The sequence below is a fragment of the Rattus rattus genome, chromosome 9 (genome assembly GCF_011064425.1).
Source record: "Rattus rattus isolate New Zealand chromosome 9, Rrattus_CSIRO_v1, whole genome shotgun sequence".
Lineage (NCBI taxonomy): Eukaryota > Metazoa > Chordata > Mammalia > Rodentia > Muridae > Rattus > Rattus rattus.
The window spans coordinates 60,490,906-60,503,034 of record NC_046162.1 but is presented as its reverse complement, the minus strand read 5'-3'; the positions used below and the strand labels follow the sequence as shown (position 1 = coordinate 60,503,034).

Here is a 12,129-nt window from a genome sequence, read left to right as displayed (position 1 = left end):
CCAACTTTTTAATAAGAACTTTTTGGTTTTAGATTAGTCTGAAATATAGTTCAGGCTCAAGATCTTGGTTCAGCCTCTCAAATGCTGGGATTATAGGTGTGTACCAGCACTTGTCTGCATCAGCTCTTAAATAACATTTTTAATGTCCAAAAGAAATCAAAAGAAGCCCTCCTGGACTTGAAATATTTTCCCATCTTTATCCAGATGTTTGTGAAGACTTTGGTGCAGGAATTAGAGCCAAGGTGACATGCTTGCTAGACACATCCCTTCCCGGGAGCCACATCCTTGACTACACATTATCTAGGCAGAGACCATATTTCACATAAGATACTTTACTATTTTTACATCAGACAATTCCATCATTCATCTCTTCTTTTTGTGTTTGTTTGTTTGTTTGTTTTGAGACAAGGTCTCACTTTGTTTGCCTTGCTGTCTGGGAACTCATTCTGAAAACCATACTGGCCTCAAACTCCCAGAAATCTGCCTGCCTCTGTCTCCCGAGTGCTGGTATCCAGCCCTCATGTCTTCCTCGTGCAGGTTCAGTCTTGTGGGATGACCTGTGTTCTAGACTTAGTTGTTTTCTCAGAGCATCACTGGCCTTGTTCTCTGACCCCAGGATTCTCAGAAGCAAGCTCTGTGATCGGGTTTTATTTATGGTAATACAGTATTTTGGGCTAATATTTATAGGACTTGGATATATCTCAGCGGGAGAGCAATTGTCTACATGTACAATGCCTTGCATTCATTTCCCAGCACTGAAAAAAAGAGGAAGAAAGACTGGGTGCAGCTCCCAGCACCCAGGAGGCAGAGACATGTGGATCTCTGAGTTTGAGGTCAGCCTGATCTACAGAGCAAGTTCTGGGACAGCCAAGTCTGCACAGAGAAACCCTGTCTCAAACAAACAAACAAACAAAACAAAAAAGAGGAAGAAAGTACACGGAATATAGGAAGCCAGTGCTGTGTATTCAGAGTGGAGAGCATGAGTGCTATCAGAGCCAATTAATTTCAAAACACAATATACTATTCCTGAGAAACAGGTAGAAATCTGTGGGAGGCAGTTATGGCCGAGCTAAGTTATAGTTTCTGCATTCTTCTGAGTCTTATGCAGATTTAGGGAGAAGCTTCTAAGTTAAACAGTGGTAGATTATGTTGTAATTCAAAGATCACACGTGTGTTAGCTGAAACGGAAGCTTTGTGGTCATCTGTGAAGAGAGTGGCCTAGGGAAAGGAGCCCTGACTCTTTATCCACTCTGGAACGTGGAGCTACAGTCTCCGAAGCAGGCTCCAACCCCTCTGACCCTCGGTTCATACGCAGGGGATGTTCTCAAATCCCAGATGGCTAACACGGGAAGAATTTCAGATGCTCCTCAAAGCTCAAGATGTATAGATTATATCTTTTAAGATTTTAGGATACCTTTTCTGTGAAAAGGGATGTTTCCATGTTTGGGGAATGTTTAACCACTGTTATAATATGGTCACACTTCATACATCATTTGAACAGATAAAAACAAAGTATCATTGTGCACAGTTTTATGATGGTGGCATCAACTTAGAGACTGTGCCTATTCCTGTTTCTGTCCTGAAATGTGTTCACCACAGGAAGGAGCAAAGGAGTACGCCATGCTGCATAACCCTCGGTCCAAGTGCTCTGGGCGCCGCCGCCGAAGGCACCCAGTGGTCAGTGCTTCCTGTTCCAATACATCCGCCTCTGCTATGGCCGAGACTAAAGAAGGAGACAGTGACAGAGACACTGGCAATGACTGGGCCTCCAGTTCATCAGGTAAACAGAAAATGCCCAGCTCCTAATCTCTTAATATTTATAACTTTTAAAAAACTATTCATCTTTTCTACCAATTTATCTGTAAGCAATGAAAGTGAGGTACACAGACACATACACACACACACACAGATAACACACACACAGATACCCCCCCCACACACACACAGATACCACACACACACACACAGACCCACACACACACACACACACACACACACACACACACACACACACACACACACACACACACACACACACACACACAAACACACACACACACAGAGATACCACACACACACACACACACAGATACCACACACACACACACACACACAGATACCACACACACACACACACAGATACCACACACACAGACACACACAGATAACACACACACACACACAGATAACACACACACACACACAGATATACCACACACACACACACACACAGATAACACACACATAGATACCACACACACACAGATAACACACACACACACATAGATACCACACACACACACACAGAAACACAGATACCACACACACACACACACACACCACACACACACACACACACACACACACACACACACACACACACACACACACACACACACACACACAAACTTGTCCTGATCCTGCTGACTTTGGATTATAGGAAGGTGCCCATGTACAGCTAACATTTCCATTCCTAAATGTTCTTTTCAAATCAGAACGGTGCACTTCTGACATAAGGCTGCCAACAAGCTGCATTCCACACATGTGTGTTTTCTCCCTTGCTCAGAGGCTAACTCTCGCTGTCAGACCCCCACGAAGCAGAAAGCTAGTCCAGCCCCACCTCAGCTCTGTGTTGTGGAAGCTCCCTCAGAGCCCGTGGAATGGACTGGAGCTGAAGAATCTCTTTTCCGAGTCTTCCATGGCACCTACTTCAACAACTTCTGCTCAATAGCCAGGCTTCTGGGGACAAAGACATGCAAACAGGTACTTCCTGAGAGCAACAGGATGAAAGTGGGTTCTCTCCTCATTGCTCACCTCCTCCACCACCTTAGCAGGCTGGGTCCAGACAGTAATTGTCTTGCGAACTTCTCCTAGATCAGGGAGTGCGCATGCACGCGTGCATGTATGCGTGTGCATGTGTGCATGTGTTGAGAGACAGAGAGAGAGGGGGGGAGAGAGAGAGAGAGAGAGAAATTTTTTTCTTTGAGATAGCTCTGGCTGGCCTAGAATGGAGCTCACTATGTAGGCTATAGGTTAACATATAAGTTAACATTGAACTCCCAGAGATGCACCTGCTTTGCCTCCCAGATGCTGGCAGTACAGTTGTGTGTGCTGCCATGCCCAGCCCTTCACATGCTGTATTCAAAGTTTCCTGTCACTTGGCTTTCTAATTGCCACTCCAATACCTGGGTGCAGACCTTAGCCTTCTTGCTCATACCATACCTGAAAATGCAGTTTGATAGCACCTTGTGCACTGATGGTCCAGAGGCAAGAAAAGACTGCAGACTAAAGGTGCTTTATGACCCAAGTTCGATCCCCAGAACCCACTCGTTAGGAGAGAACCATCTATTCAAAGTTGTTCTCCAGCCTTCACACTTACTATGATACACACACACCTACACAAACATACACATGCATACGCAATGAATAAATGAAATGTAGTAAAATTCTTCAGAAGAAATGGCAGGAGAAAGGAGGGCAGAACAGAGATGAGAATCAAGTGCCTGGGCCAGTTTGTCCAGCAAGAAGGGAGCCCAATGCTGACACCCTAACCCCACAGCTCCCTGACTTCTGCAGGCCTGCATGGTTTCTTCCTAGGAGCACATCCATGGCATTACTAAGCCAGGCGCTTCTGAAGGCCTTGGGCGCCTGCTTCATCACGCTCCTTCATGGGATTGCTAAGGAGAATTATGAGAGGAAGGGATTTGCACTTTCATTTCAGAGCCCAGATCTGTTTCCTTGCAACCCAGATTCTTTTTTAAATTTTATTATGTTTATTACTATGTCTGCATGTGGTATGTAAGTGTGTAAGTGTGCGTTGCCATAGCATTTCTGTGGAGGGCAGAGAACGACTCTTGGGATCAGTCCTTTCCTTAAGCCATAGGATCTGTGGACGAAACTCAGGTCATCAGAGTTGCCCGGCAAGTGCTTTTTCCTGCTCAGCCATTGTATTGCCAGCCCACAGCACAGGTTCCTTAACCTAAAAGTCTGTAGATTATATGTGTTTTTTAAAAAGACAGCTGGGCATGGTGGTGCACACCTTTAATTCCAGCACTTGAGAGGCAGAGGCAGGCAGTTCTCTGAGTTCCAGGCCAACCTGGTCTAAAGAGCTAGTTCTAGGACAGCCAGGGCTACACAGAAAACCCAGTCTTGAAAACCATAAACAAGCAAGTCTTTTCCTGATACTATTTACAGTCTTTGCAGGACATCAGATGTTTCTGTAGCCAAGAGGGGAATAAAGAAAATGAGGGAGGAGACACTAGAAATGAGTGCTGTAAAGGAAGAGGACCCTGGAAGAGGAGCCGGCTTTCCCTAAATGCTGCCCTGATAGACAGCCAAGGCCCTAGTACCTTTCTACCGACAGAGGGAGCTAGTGCTTAGCCCAGTGACACCCTTCCCATCAGGCCTCCCTCAGCAACTGCAGTTTTCTTTCTAAAAACACAGAGCTACTCAGGCAGCTCACTGTGGCTTGAGAAGTGGTAGGTAAAAGCCAGAATGGTAGACAGCAGTACCGGCTCGGGAGTTCTGCCTCCCGGGTCTAACTAAACCTTCAGTGCCAGTGACCTCCATCCCAGCCACATCCTGCCTCTCTCTATTAAAAAGGTGCCCTGTTAGCTGCTTGCAAATTCCAGATTCTTAACAAGCCCAGCACCTGGCCCAGTCACCTGCCTGGTCCCCATCCCAGAGATGTGACTGGTCCTATTCATTTCTCTTCCAGGTCTTTCAGTTTGCAGTCAAAGAATCACTTATCCTGAAGCTGCCAACAGATGAGCTCATGAACCCTTCACAGAAGAAGAAAAGAAAACACAGGCAAGGGTTACACAAAGGACTCTTAAGGCTCCTCGTGTTATCTCTGCTCTGACCTCCTTGGGGTCACCCTTGCCTCCCCCTTGGCCACTTACTGCACTGGCAGAGCCAGCCCATCTCACTGGGACACTCAGATGAGAGCCAGTGTCTTCATAACTCCTTCAGGACCTGTGACTGGGGCCAGCCCTTCCCCGTGCTCACCCCGAGGGCTCTGAGCTAGCTGTCTAGCCAGTCCGATATGGCTGGCCTTTGGCTCTGCACTCACTAAGATTATTTTCCCTTTCTTGGGTGCTGACCATCTTCCCCACTCTGCAGAGTTTGTTCCCTTTCTTTAACTGTAGTGTTGTTTTTCAGAGATACACAGTGCTGTTTATTGGCTGGAAGTTGAACAAAAAAAAAGTAATAGCTTTGCATGGTCATATACTTTTAATCCCAGACCTCAGAGGCAGAGGGGTCTCTGTTTGTTTGTTCAAGGCTAGCCTGATCTACATAGTGTCAGGCCAACCAGAACTACATGGTGAGACGCTGTCTTTGATGGCCAGGTTCCCTAATGTATTACCAGACAAATAAAGGAGGTGGTTCTAGCTCTACTAGAAAGGAAGTTCTTCTGCTCTTCTCTGTCAGCATCTTCACTGGAAAAGTCTTTCTCATCCACCACCTTAGAGTTCTGCCTGGCGAGGGAAGAAGTGGGGACAGGGGGAAGCGGTAGTGTGAGTCAACAGTTACACGACTTTTGCTTTGTCCAGGTTCTCATTTTGGGAGGAGGAGCCTCCTGTTAAATACTCAGAAAGGGTACCTTACAGTTGTTAAGCTGCCCCTCAGAGCAGGGCACGCTGTCATTTGCCTGCACGCTCAGCCCTGTCTTTCTTTTTCCCCTAGGTTGTGGGCTGCGCACTGCAGGAAAATTCAGCTGAAGAAAGGTGAGTTCAGTTGAAGAAAGGTGGGGGACAGAGCAAAGTGGAGTGCACGCTTAGCATGTGCAAGGTCAAGGGCTCCATCTTAGGCTCCTGGCTCACAGGAACACACACACACACACACACACACACACACACACACACACACACACACACACACACACACAGAGTTCAGATACATGTGCAAGGTCAAGGGCTCCATCTTAGGCTCCTGGCTCACACACACACACACACACACACACACACAGACACACACACACACACACAGACACACACACACACACACACACACAGAGTTCAGATTAAGGCCTCACCCTGTGGTTATCGCCCTGCTGCACCCTGTAGCTCTCCTGTGGGCCCTGGCTGCTTCTACAGATTGCAGATTTCTTTGCAGCTTCTCTAGGGCTGAGCCAACGACTACAGCCAAGACGCCGTCTCAGAAGATAAACTCTAAGCCTGTGGTCTCTTGAGTTTCCTAGTACGCTGTTTGCCAGCTCTAGGCCTCTTTTCATGTTTAAAGTAGCTGCCTTCTTATCTCGGGCCATCTCTACACCCTGCCCACAAAGCAGATACTCTGTTGTTTATGCACGGGGTCAGCCACATAATCAGGTGATGAGTGTGTCCAGGGTCACGGTTGGGACAAGCCGGCTTCAAACTTGGGGCATTGGAACATTTGGGGGATAGGCCATCAAGGCAGCCTGGTCGCAACAATGTCCTGCTCTATTCTCTCTTTTAGACAACAATTCAACACAAGTGTATAACTACCAACCCTGTGACCACCCGGACCGTCCCTGTGACAGCACATGCCCCTGCATCATGACCCAGAACTTTTGTGAAAAGTTCTGCCAGTGCAGCCCAGACTGTAAGAGCACCCTGCTTTCACCATCGTCTACCAAAGTGGTTGGCCTTGGACTGCCCAGGCTCTTTTCTCCTGCCCCCTAGCTGCCTGTAGACTTTTCCTTTCCCTTTGCTGGGCTTTAGGCATCCTACAGGGAAGGAAGGTGGGATCCCCAAGTTGTGGGGATTGGTGTGTTCTATTTTCTTATTTTTAATTTTAAAACTTTATTTTATTATTTTATGTATATGAGTGTTTTCCCTGCATGTATGTCTGCACTGTGGGGCACACCTGTTGTCCAAGGAGGTCAGAAGAGGGAATAAAAACCCCTGGAACTGGAGTTAGATAGTCATGAGCCATCATGTGGGTGCTGGGAATCAATCTCAGGGCCTCTGGAGGAGCAGCCATTGTTCCTAGCTGCTGAGCTGTCTCTCCAACCCCTGTTCTACTCAATTCCTGAGTTCATAAAGTCTCAAAAAAACAAAACAAACAAAAAAAACTAAACACTAGGTGGTGGTGCACATCTTTATCCCCAGCACTCTAGAGGCAGAGGTAGGCGGCTCTCTAAAGTTTGAGGCCAGCCTGGTCTACAGAGTGAGTTTGAGTTCCAGGACAGCCAGGGCTGCACAGAAAACCCCCGTCACAAAACACGCCCCCACCACCAAAAAGACTTTTCTCTCCCTCCCATCTCCTGCCGCCTTCTTCTCCTTCCTACGGGGTCTGTATTTTCAAGCAATTTTCCTTACTCTACCTCACAGGTAGCTGAGATTATAGGTATGACCACCTTTCCTAGCTGTGGACGTCATTTTTAAGCCTTTAGTGGGGACTCTAGAAGCAGGAACTAGATATGATGCTTCTCCATCTGCTTCCAAGGAGCGCTGAGAAGCAGGAGATTTTGCTAAGGTGCATTCAGGGTCTCCTCTCTAGGGCGATGTTTTTAAGAGTGTAGGGCTAGAGAGATGGCTCAGTGGTTAAGACATTTTCTGCTCTTCTGGAAGACCTGAGTTTGGTCCCAGCACCCGTCTGTATCAGGCAGTTTACAACCACTTGTAACTCTGGCTCCAGGAGATCTGACACTCTCTTCTGTCCTTGGACATCCATGCACATTTGACATCCACATAGACATAAATAAAAATAAAAGCGAACAAAAAAAGTTATGTGGGTTGAGTGTGGTAGTGTGTAACTGTAATTAAGTCTGGAACTCCACTGTAGGAGTCTGAGGCAGGAGGATCAGTGTTCAAGGCCAACCTGTGATACTAAAGAAACTATATCTTAGCAACACCTACCACCTCCAGGTTTGTTCAAGTACATACAGGAGCACCTACCTATAACCAACCCCAGCATTGGGAATGACGCAGGCCTTGAACCCAGCTTAAACCCTGCTTCAAAAGAGAGAACAGGAGAGGGGGGGAGAAGGGAAAGAAGAGAAGAAAAAAGAGGGCTGCTTAGATCCTGGAACCACATGAGGAAAGGGAAGAAAGGATTCCTGTGCTGTCCTCTAACCCCACACGTGGGTGCACACCCACTAAATATGTAATTAAAGGGAAAAGGTTGAAGAGAAGAAAAAGAGTACATGCGTAGAATTTTTTAGCAGTTTGAGCAAACATTTCTGAACTGGAACTGACCTTGACCTCCTGCTCCTCCAGCCCCACCTCCCAGCTGCTGGGATGATAGGTGTGCACCATCACGCTGGACCCACGCGGAGTCTTTTATTTATTTCTTTAATTTTCTAAAGTTCATTGGTGTTTTATCTGCATGTATGTTTGTATGAGGATGTTGTATCCTGGAGCTACTCATGGTTGTGATTGTTGAGAATTGAACGCTGGTCCTCTGGAAGAGCAGTCAGTGCTCTTAACTGCTGAGCCGTCTCTTCAGCCCCTGTGTGGATTCTTTATGTCTGTAATAACTGCAGACTCGCTGTTGACTCTATGACCTGTGCTTGCTAGACTCTGTCTGTATGCTCATCCTAGCTGAAGTTCTCTTAGAACTCTTTCCCCAGCATGTATTACGTGAGCAGGATAAAGAACATTGATTTCAATATTTTCTTATTAGCTGGAGTTTATTTTGTTGGTATATTTTGATTCATTTTGAGACAGGATCTTATTGTGCAGTCCTGGATGGCCTCAGACTCACAGAGATCTACCTGTCTTTGCCTCCGGAGTGGAAGGAAATAAAATTTTAGCTCTGAGGGATCTATTGTCACCTTTTGGCCTCCAAGGGCTTTTGCACTCAGGTGCACATACTCAAATAATACACAAATAATATACAGAATTATAAGATATACACAAATAATTAAATTTAAGAATACATGTGTAGGAGGGAGCTAGAGAGACAGTTCAGTGGTTAAAAGCAGAGAGCCTGGGTTCTGTTCACAGCACCCTCATAACCAGCTATAACTCTACTCATAGAATCTGCTATTTTCTTCTGGCCTCTGTGGATTTGTTTCACATAGATACGTGGGCGCACATACCCACATCAAATAAAAATACATACATAGGTGCATACACATCTGGTGGGAGACAGAGTGGGTGGTGTCAGCAGAAAAGTTGTCCACTTCTTACCCACCATACCTTTCCCCTTTTTCCTGCTTGTGGCCAAGCAGTAGATGGCAGCCTCTGGGTTTGCAGAGGGCAGTGCCCAGGCATCTGTGCTGTGATTGTCACCTGACAAGGAACAGATAGCGATCTCAGCCACAGTAGATAATAACTAGAGCTGTTGAGGGCTGCGGGCAGGGGGGCAGCGTAGAGCGGATGCGTTCGTTTCAGAAGATGATGCTTGTGTTGAAGAGGAGGGTTTACTGTGAAAAGCACTGATTTCATTTTCTTTAGGGTTCTTTCCACCTCGATTCCAAACTCTGTCAACAAGGACAAGAGGGGAACCCTGTTAGGAAATCTCCAGGTGACACTTGGTCGTTACACCTGCCTTCCTGTCTGTTGGGAATTTGTTCACAGTGTGTTTGTTTCTGTGTAAGCACATGTGCGCATGTGCATACATGTGTAGCCAAAGGTCAACCTTGGGCTTGGGCGTCATTTGTGAGGAGCCACCTACCTTGTTTTTCTAGATGGGATCTCTCACTGCAGCTAAGGCTTGCTCATTAGTTAAGGCAATCTGGAATCCACCTGTGTGCACCCTCCCTGCACTGGGGTTCTAAGCACAAGGTGCTCCCATGCCTGATTTTTGTATATGGGTTCTGTGGATCAAATTCAATTCTTCCTGTCTACATGGTGAGTACTTTACCAACTGAGCCATGTCCTGAGCCCTGAAGGAGGCACTTCCTTGTCTAAGGGGAAAGCCAGATGTTCAAGGGAAGGAGCCTTCTGCCTGTTGTGCCGAGAGTCCTTGGTTGGCCGTGTCACATTCACTGCTCTGCTGTCCCCGAGTCTGACCTGTGTCAGTGCGGGCTTCCTAACCACCCCATCTCCTCACTCAGGCCAGAACCGCTTCCCTGGTTGTCGCTGTAAGACTCAGTGCAATACCAAGCAGTGTCCTTGCTACTTGGCCGTTCGTGAGTGTGACCCTGACTTGTGCCTCACCTGCGGGGCCTCAGAGCACTGGGACTGTAAGGTGGTGTCTTGCAAAAACTGCAGCATCCAGCGTGGCCTCAAAAAGGTGAGGTCTTTTCTTGGGTCAAGATCATAGTGGGAAAGAAGAAATGTCCCCAGATGTCATTGTTCCTTTGGCTCCTCGGAGGGGTTGTATGTAAAAGTGCTTGACAGATTTTGCCAGTGGTCGAATTAATCTAATTTTCCATTCTACCAAACGGAGCAAAGGAGTACGTACCATTCTGTTCCCCTTTGGTGTTGGATTGAAGTCCAGGTCTCTACACATGGGAGACGAGCCCTTTACCTCCAGCCTCTGCCTTCAGGCCCAGTGTAGCCTGTGCTACTGCCTACATTATAGTGTAGCCCAGACTCAGCCCCAGAGGTCCCCAAGGAAGAGGAAGAAAGTATCCTATTTCCTGACCATTTCCAGTTTTTCTTACCCCCTCAAGCGTGAAATGGTTTGGACCTTTTCTGTTTTCAGGTTCCCCTGACAGTTGGTAATTCTTTCCACCTGCCCCCATCACACACGTGCACATAAAGCACCCACACCCACTCAGCCCGCCTGCCATCTAAGGCTTGCCTCCCTCTCCCCCAGCACCTGCTGCTGGCCCCTTCCGATGTGGCCGGATGGGGCACCTTCATCAAGGAGTCTGTGCAGAAGAACGAATTCATTTCTGAATATTGTGGTGAGGTGAGTGTTCCAGGTTGAGCCCGTGTTCTTACTGGGAAGATACTGACAAGAAACTCTCTGACTTTCTGTGGCTGAGGCTTCTGTGAATTAATTAGTCTCTAAATAACTCAGCCCAGTTTTCATGTGGCCTCACAGGGAATCCCACAGAACTGTTTGCAATCCTGAAACAAACCACTGTTTGTCAAGTGTTGGTGTCTGGCTCTCTCTAGCCTTCACCCTGATCAGCTCTGGGTAGGGATGGGGCTAGCAGGGTCTTGCTCTCCTGCACTGCCCCTTCCCGGTTCCGACAGTGTCATACCTCGAGCGGGCATGACACCCTCTTCTTCCTTGTTTGCTCCTCCAGCTCATCTCTCAGGATGAGGCTGATCGACGAGGGAAGGTCTATGATAAATATATGTCCAGCTTCCTCTTCAACCTCAACAATGGTATGGCATGGCCTTCTGTACCAAGGTGATCATGTGCAAGTCTTTACACTAAGCAACCTTTGCTGTGATCCAGGTTCAAACCACACTGAGTCTGTCAACAGATTCCTCTAACAGAATGCTAAGCTGAGCTCTGAGGCCTCATTGGATCTGCTTCATTTCTGAGTTCTGCTTGGAGTGGGAACAGTGGACACTTCCACTTGAGATGCTACCCCAACCAGTAGATGGGAGGAGGTCCAAAATTCAGAGGGAGGACCCACAGGGGACGCCCCCACCTGAGGAGGCAGGCTCTGCTTTTCCCATCTCCTGTTAACTGTTCTGGGCTTCACATTCCCATTAGACTACATTGTTTCTGTTACCACTTAACTGATCCTAAACTAGAACTAAAGAAGTGGGGGGTTGAAACTAGGCTCATTTCTCATGTCTAATCCCAGCATTTGCAGGCTACAACAAGAGAACTACCACAGATTTGAGGCCAGCCTGAGCCACAGGGGATCCTGTCTTCAACAACAAACAAAAACAGGCATATTTTTGCCTGTTTTGATCACAGTGGTACATACCTGTGATCGTAGCACTGGGGAGGCTAAGGCATGAGGGTTACAGTAAGTTCTAGGCCATCCTGGGCCACAGAGCTAGACCTTGTATACACCCCCCTCACCCCCCAACTATAGAGATTCCTGGGACACTCATGATTTTCTTTGATTTATGTCATGTAGATTTTGTAGTGGATGCTACCCGGAAAGGAAACAAAATTCGCTTTGCAAACCATTCAGTGAACCCCAACTGTTATGCCAAAGGTGAGTGAGTCTTCAGAGCCTAGGGAGCGGGCGGGCCGAGTGAACTCCTCACAGCCTGTGATGTTTAGCCGTCATTCAACTTTCAAGGCTGTGTTAACCATTTTCCAAGGAGATTCTTGGTG

The 12,129-nt window shown here is 47.3% G+C and overlaps 1 protein-coding gene across 1 annotated transcript in view; it reads left to right on the top strand.

The window, feature by feature from the left end:
* The window catches only part of Ezh1 (enhancer of zeste 1 polycomb repressive complex 2 subunit), a 37,029-nt gene that overhangs the window by 22,298 nt on the left and 2,602 nt on the right, over positions 1 to 12,129 (top strand). Inside the window, exons 11-19 of the mRNA XM_032914428.1 lie at positions 1,600 to 1,780; positions 2,567 to 2,763; positions 4,718 to 4,809; positions 5,686 to 5,726; positions 6,457 to 6,582; positions 9,986 to 10,164; positions 10,693 to 10,788; positions 11,132 to 11,213; positions 11,927 to 12,007. Coding sequence (XP_032770319.1) covers positions 1,600 to 1,780; positions 2,567 to 2,763; positions 4,718 to 4,809; positions 5,686 to 5,726; positions 6,457 to 6,582; positions 9,986 to 10,164; positions 10,693 to 10,788; positions 11,132 to 11,213; positions 11,927 to 12,007 — 1,075 coding nt within the window. The remainder of the gene's footprint in view (positions 1 to 1,599; positions 1,781 to 2,566; positions 2,764 to 4,717; positions 4,810 to 5,685; positions 5,727 to 6,456; positions 6,583 to 9,985; positions 10,165 to 10,692; positions 10,789 to 11,131; positions 11,214 to 11,926; positions 12,008 to 12,129) is intronic.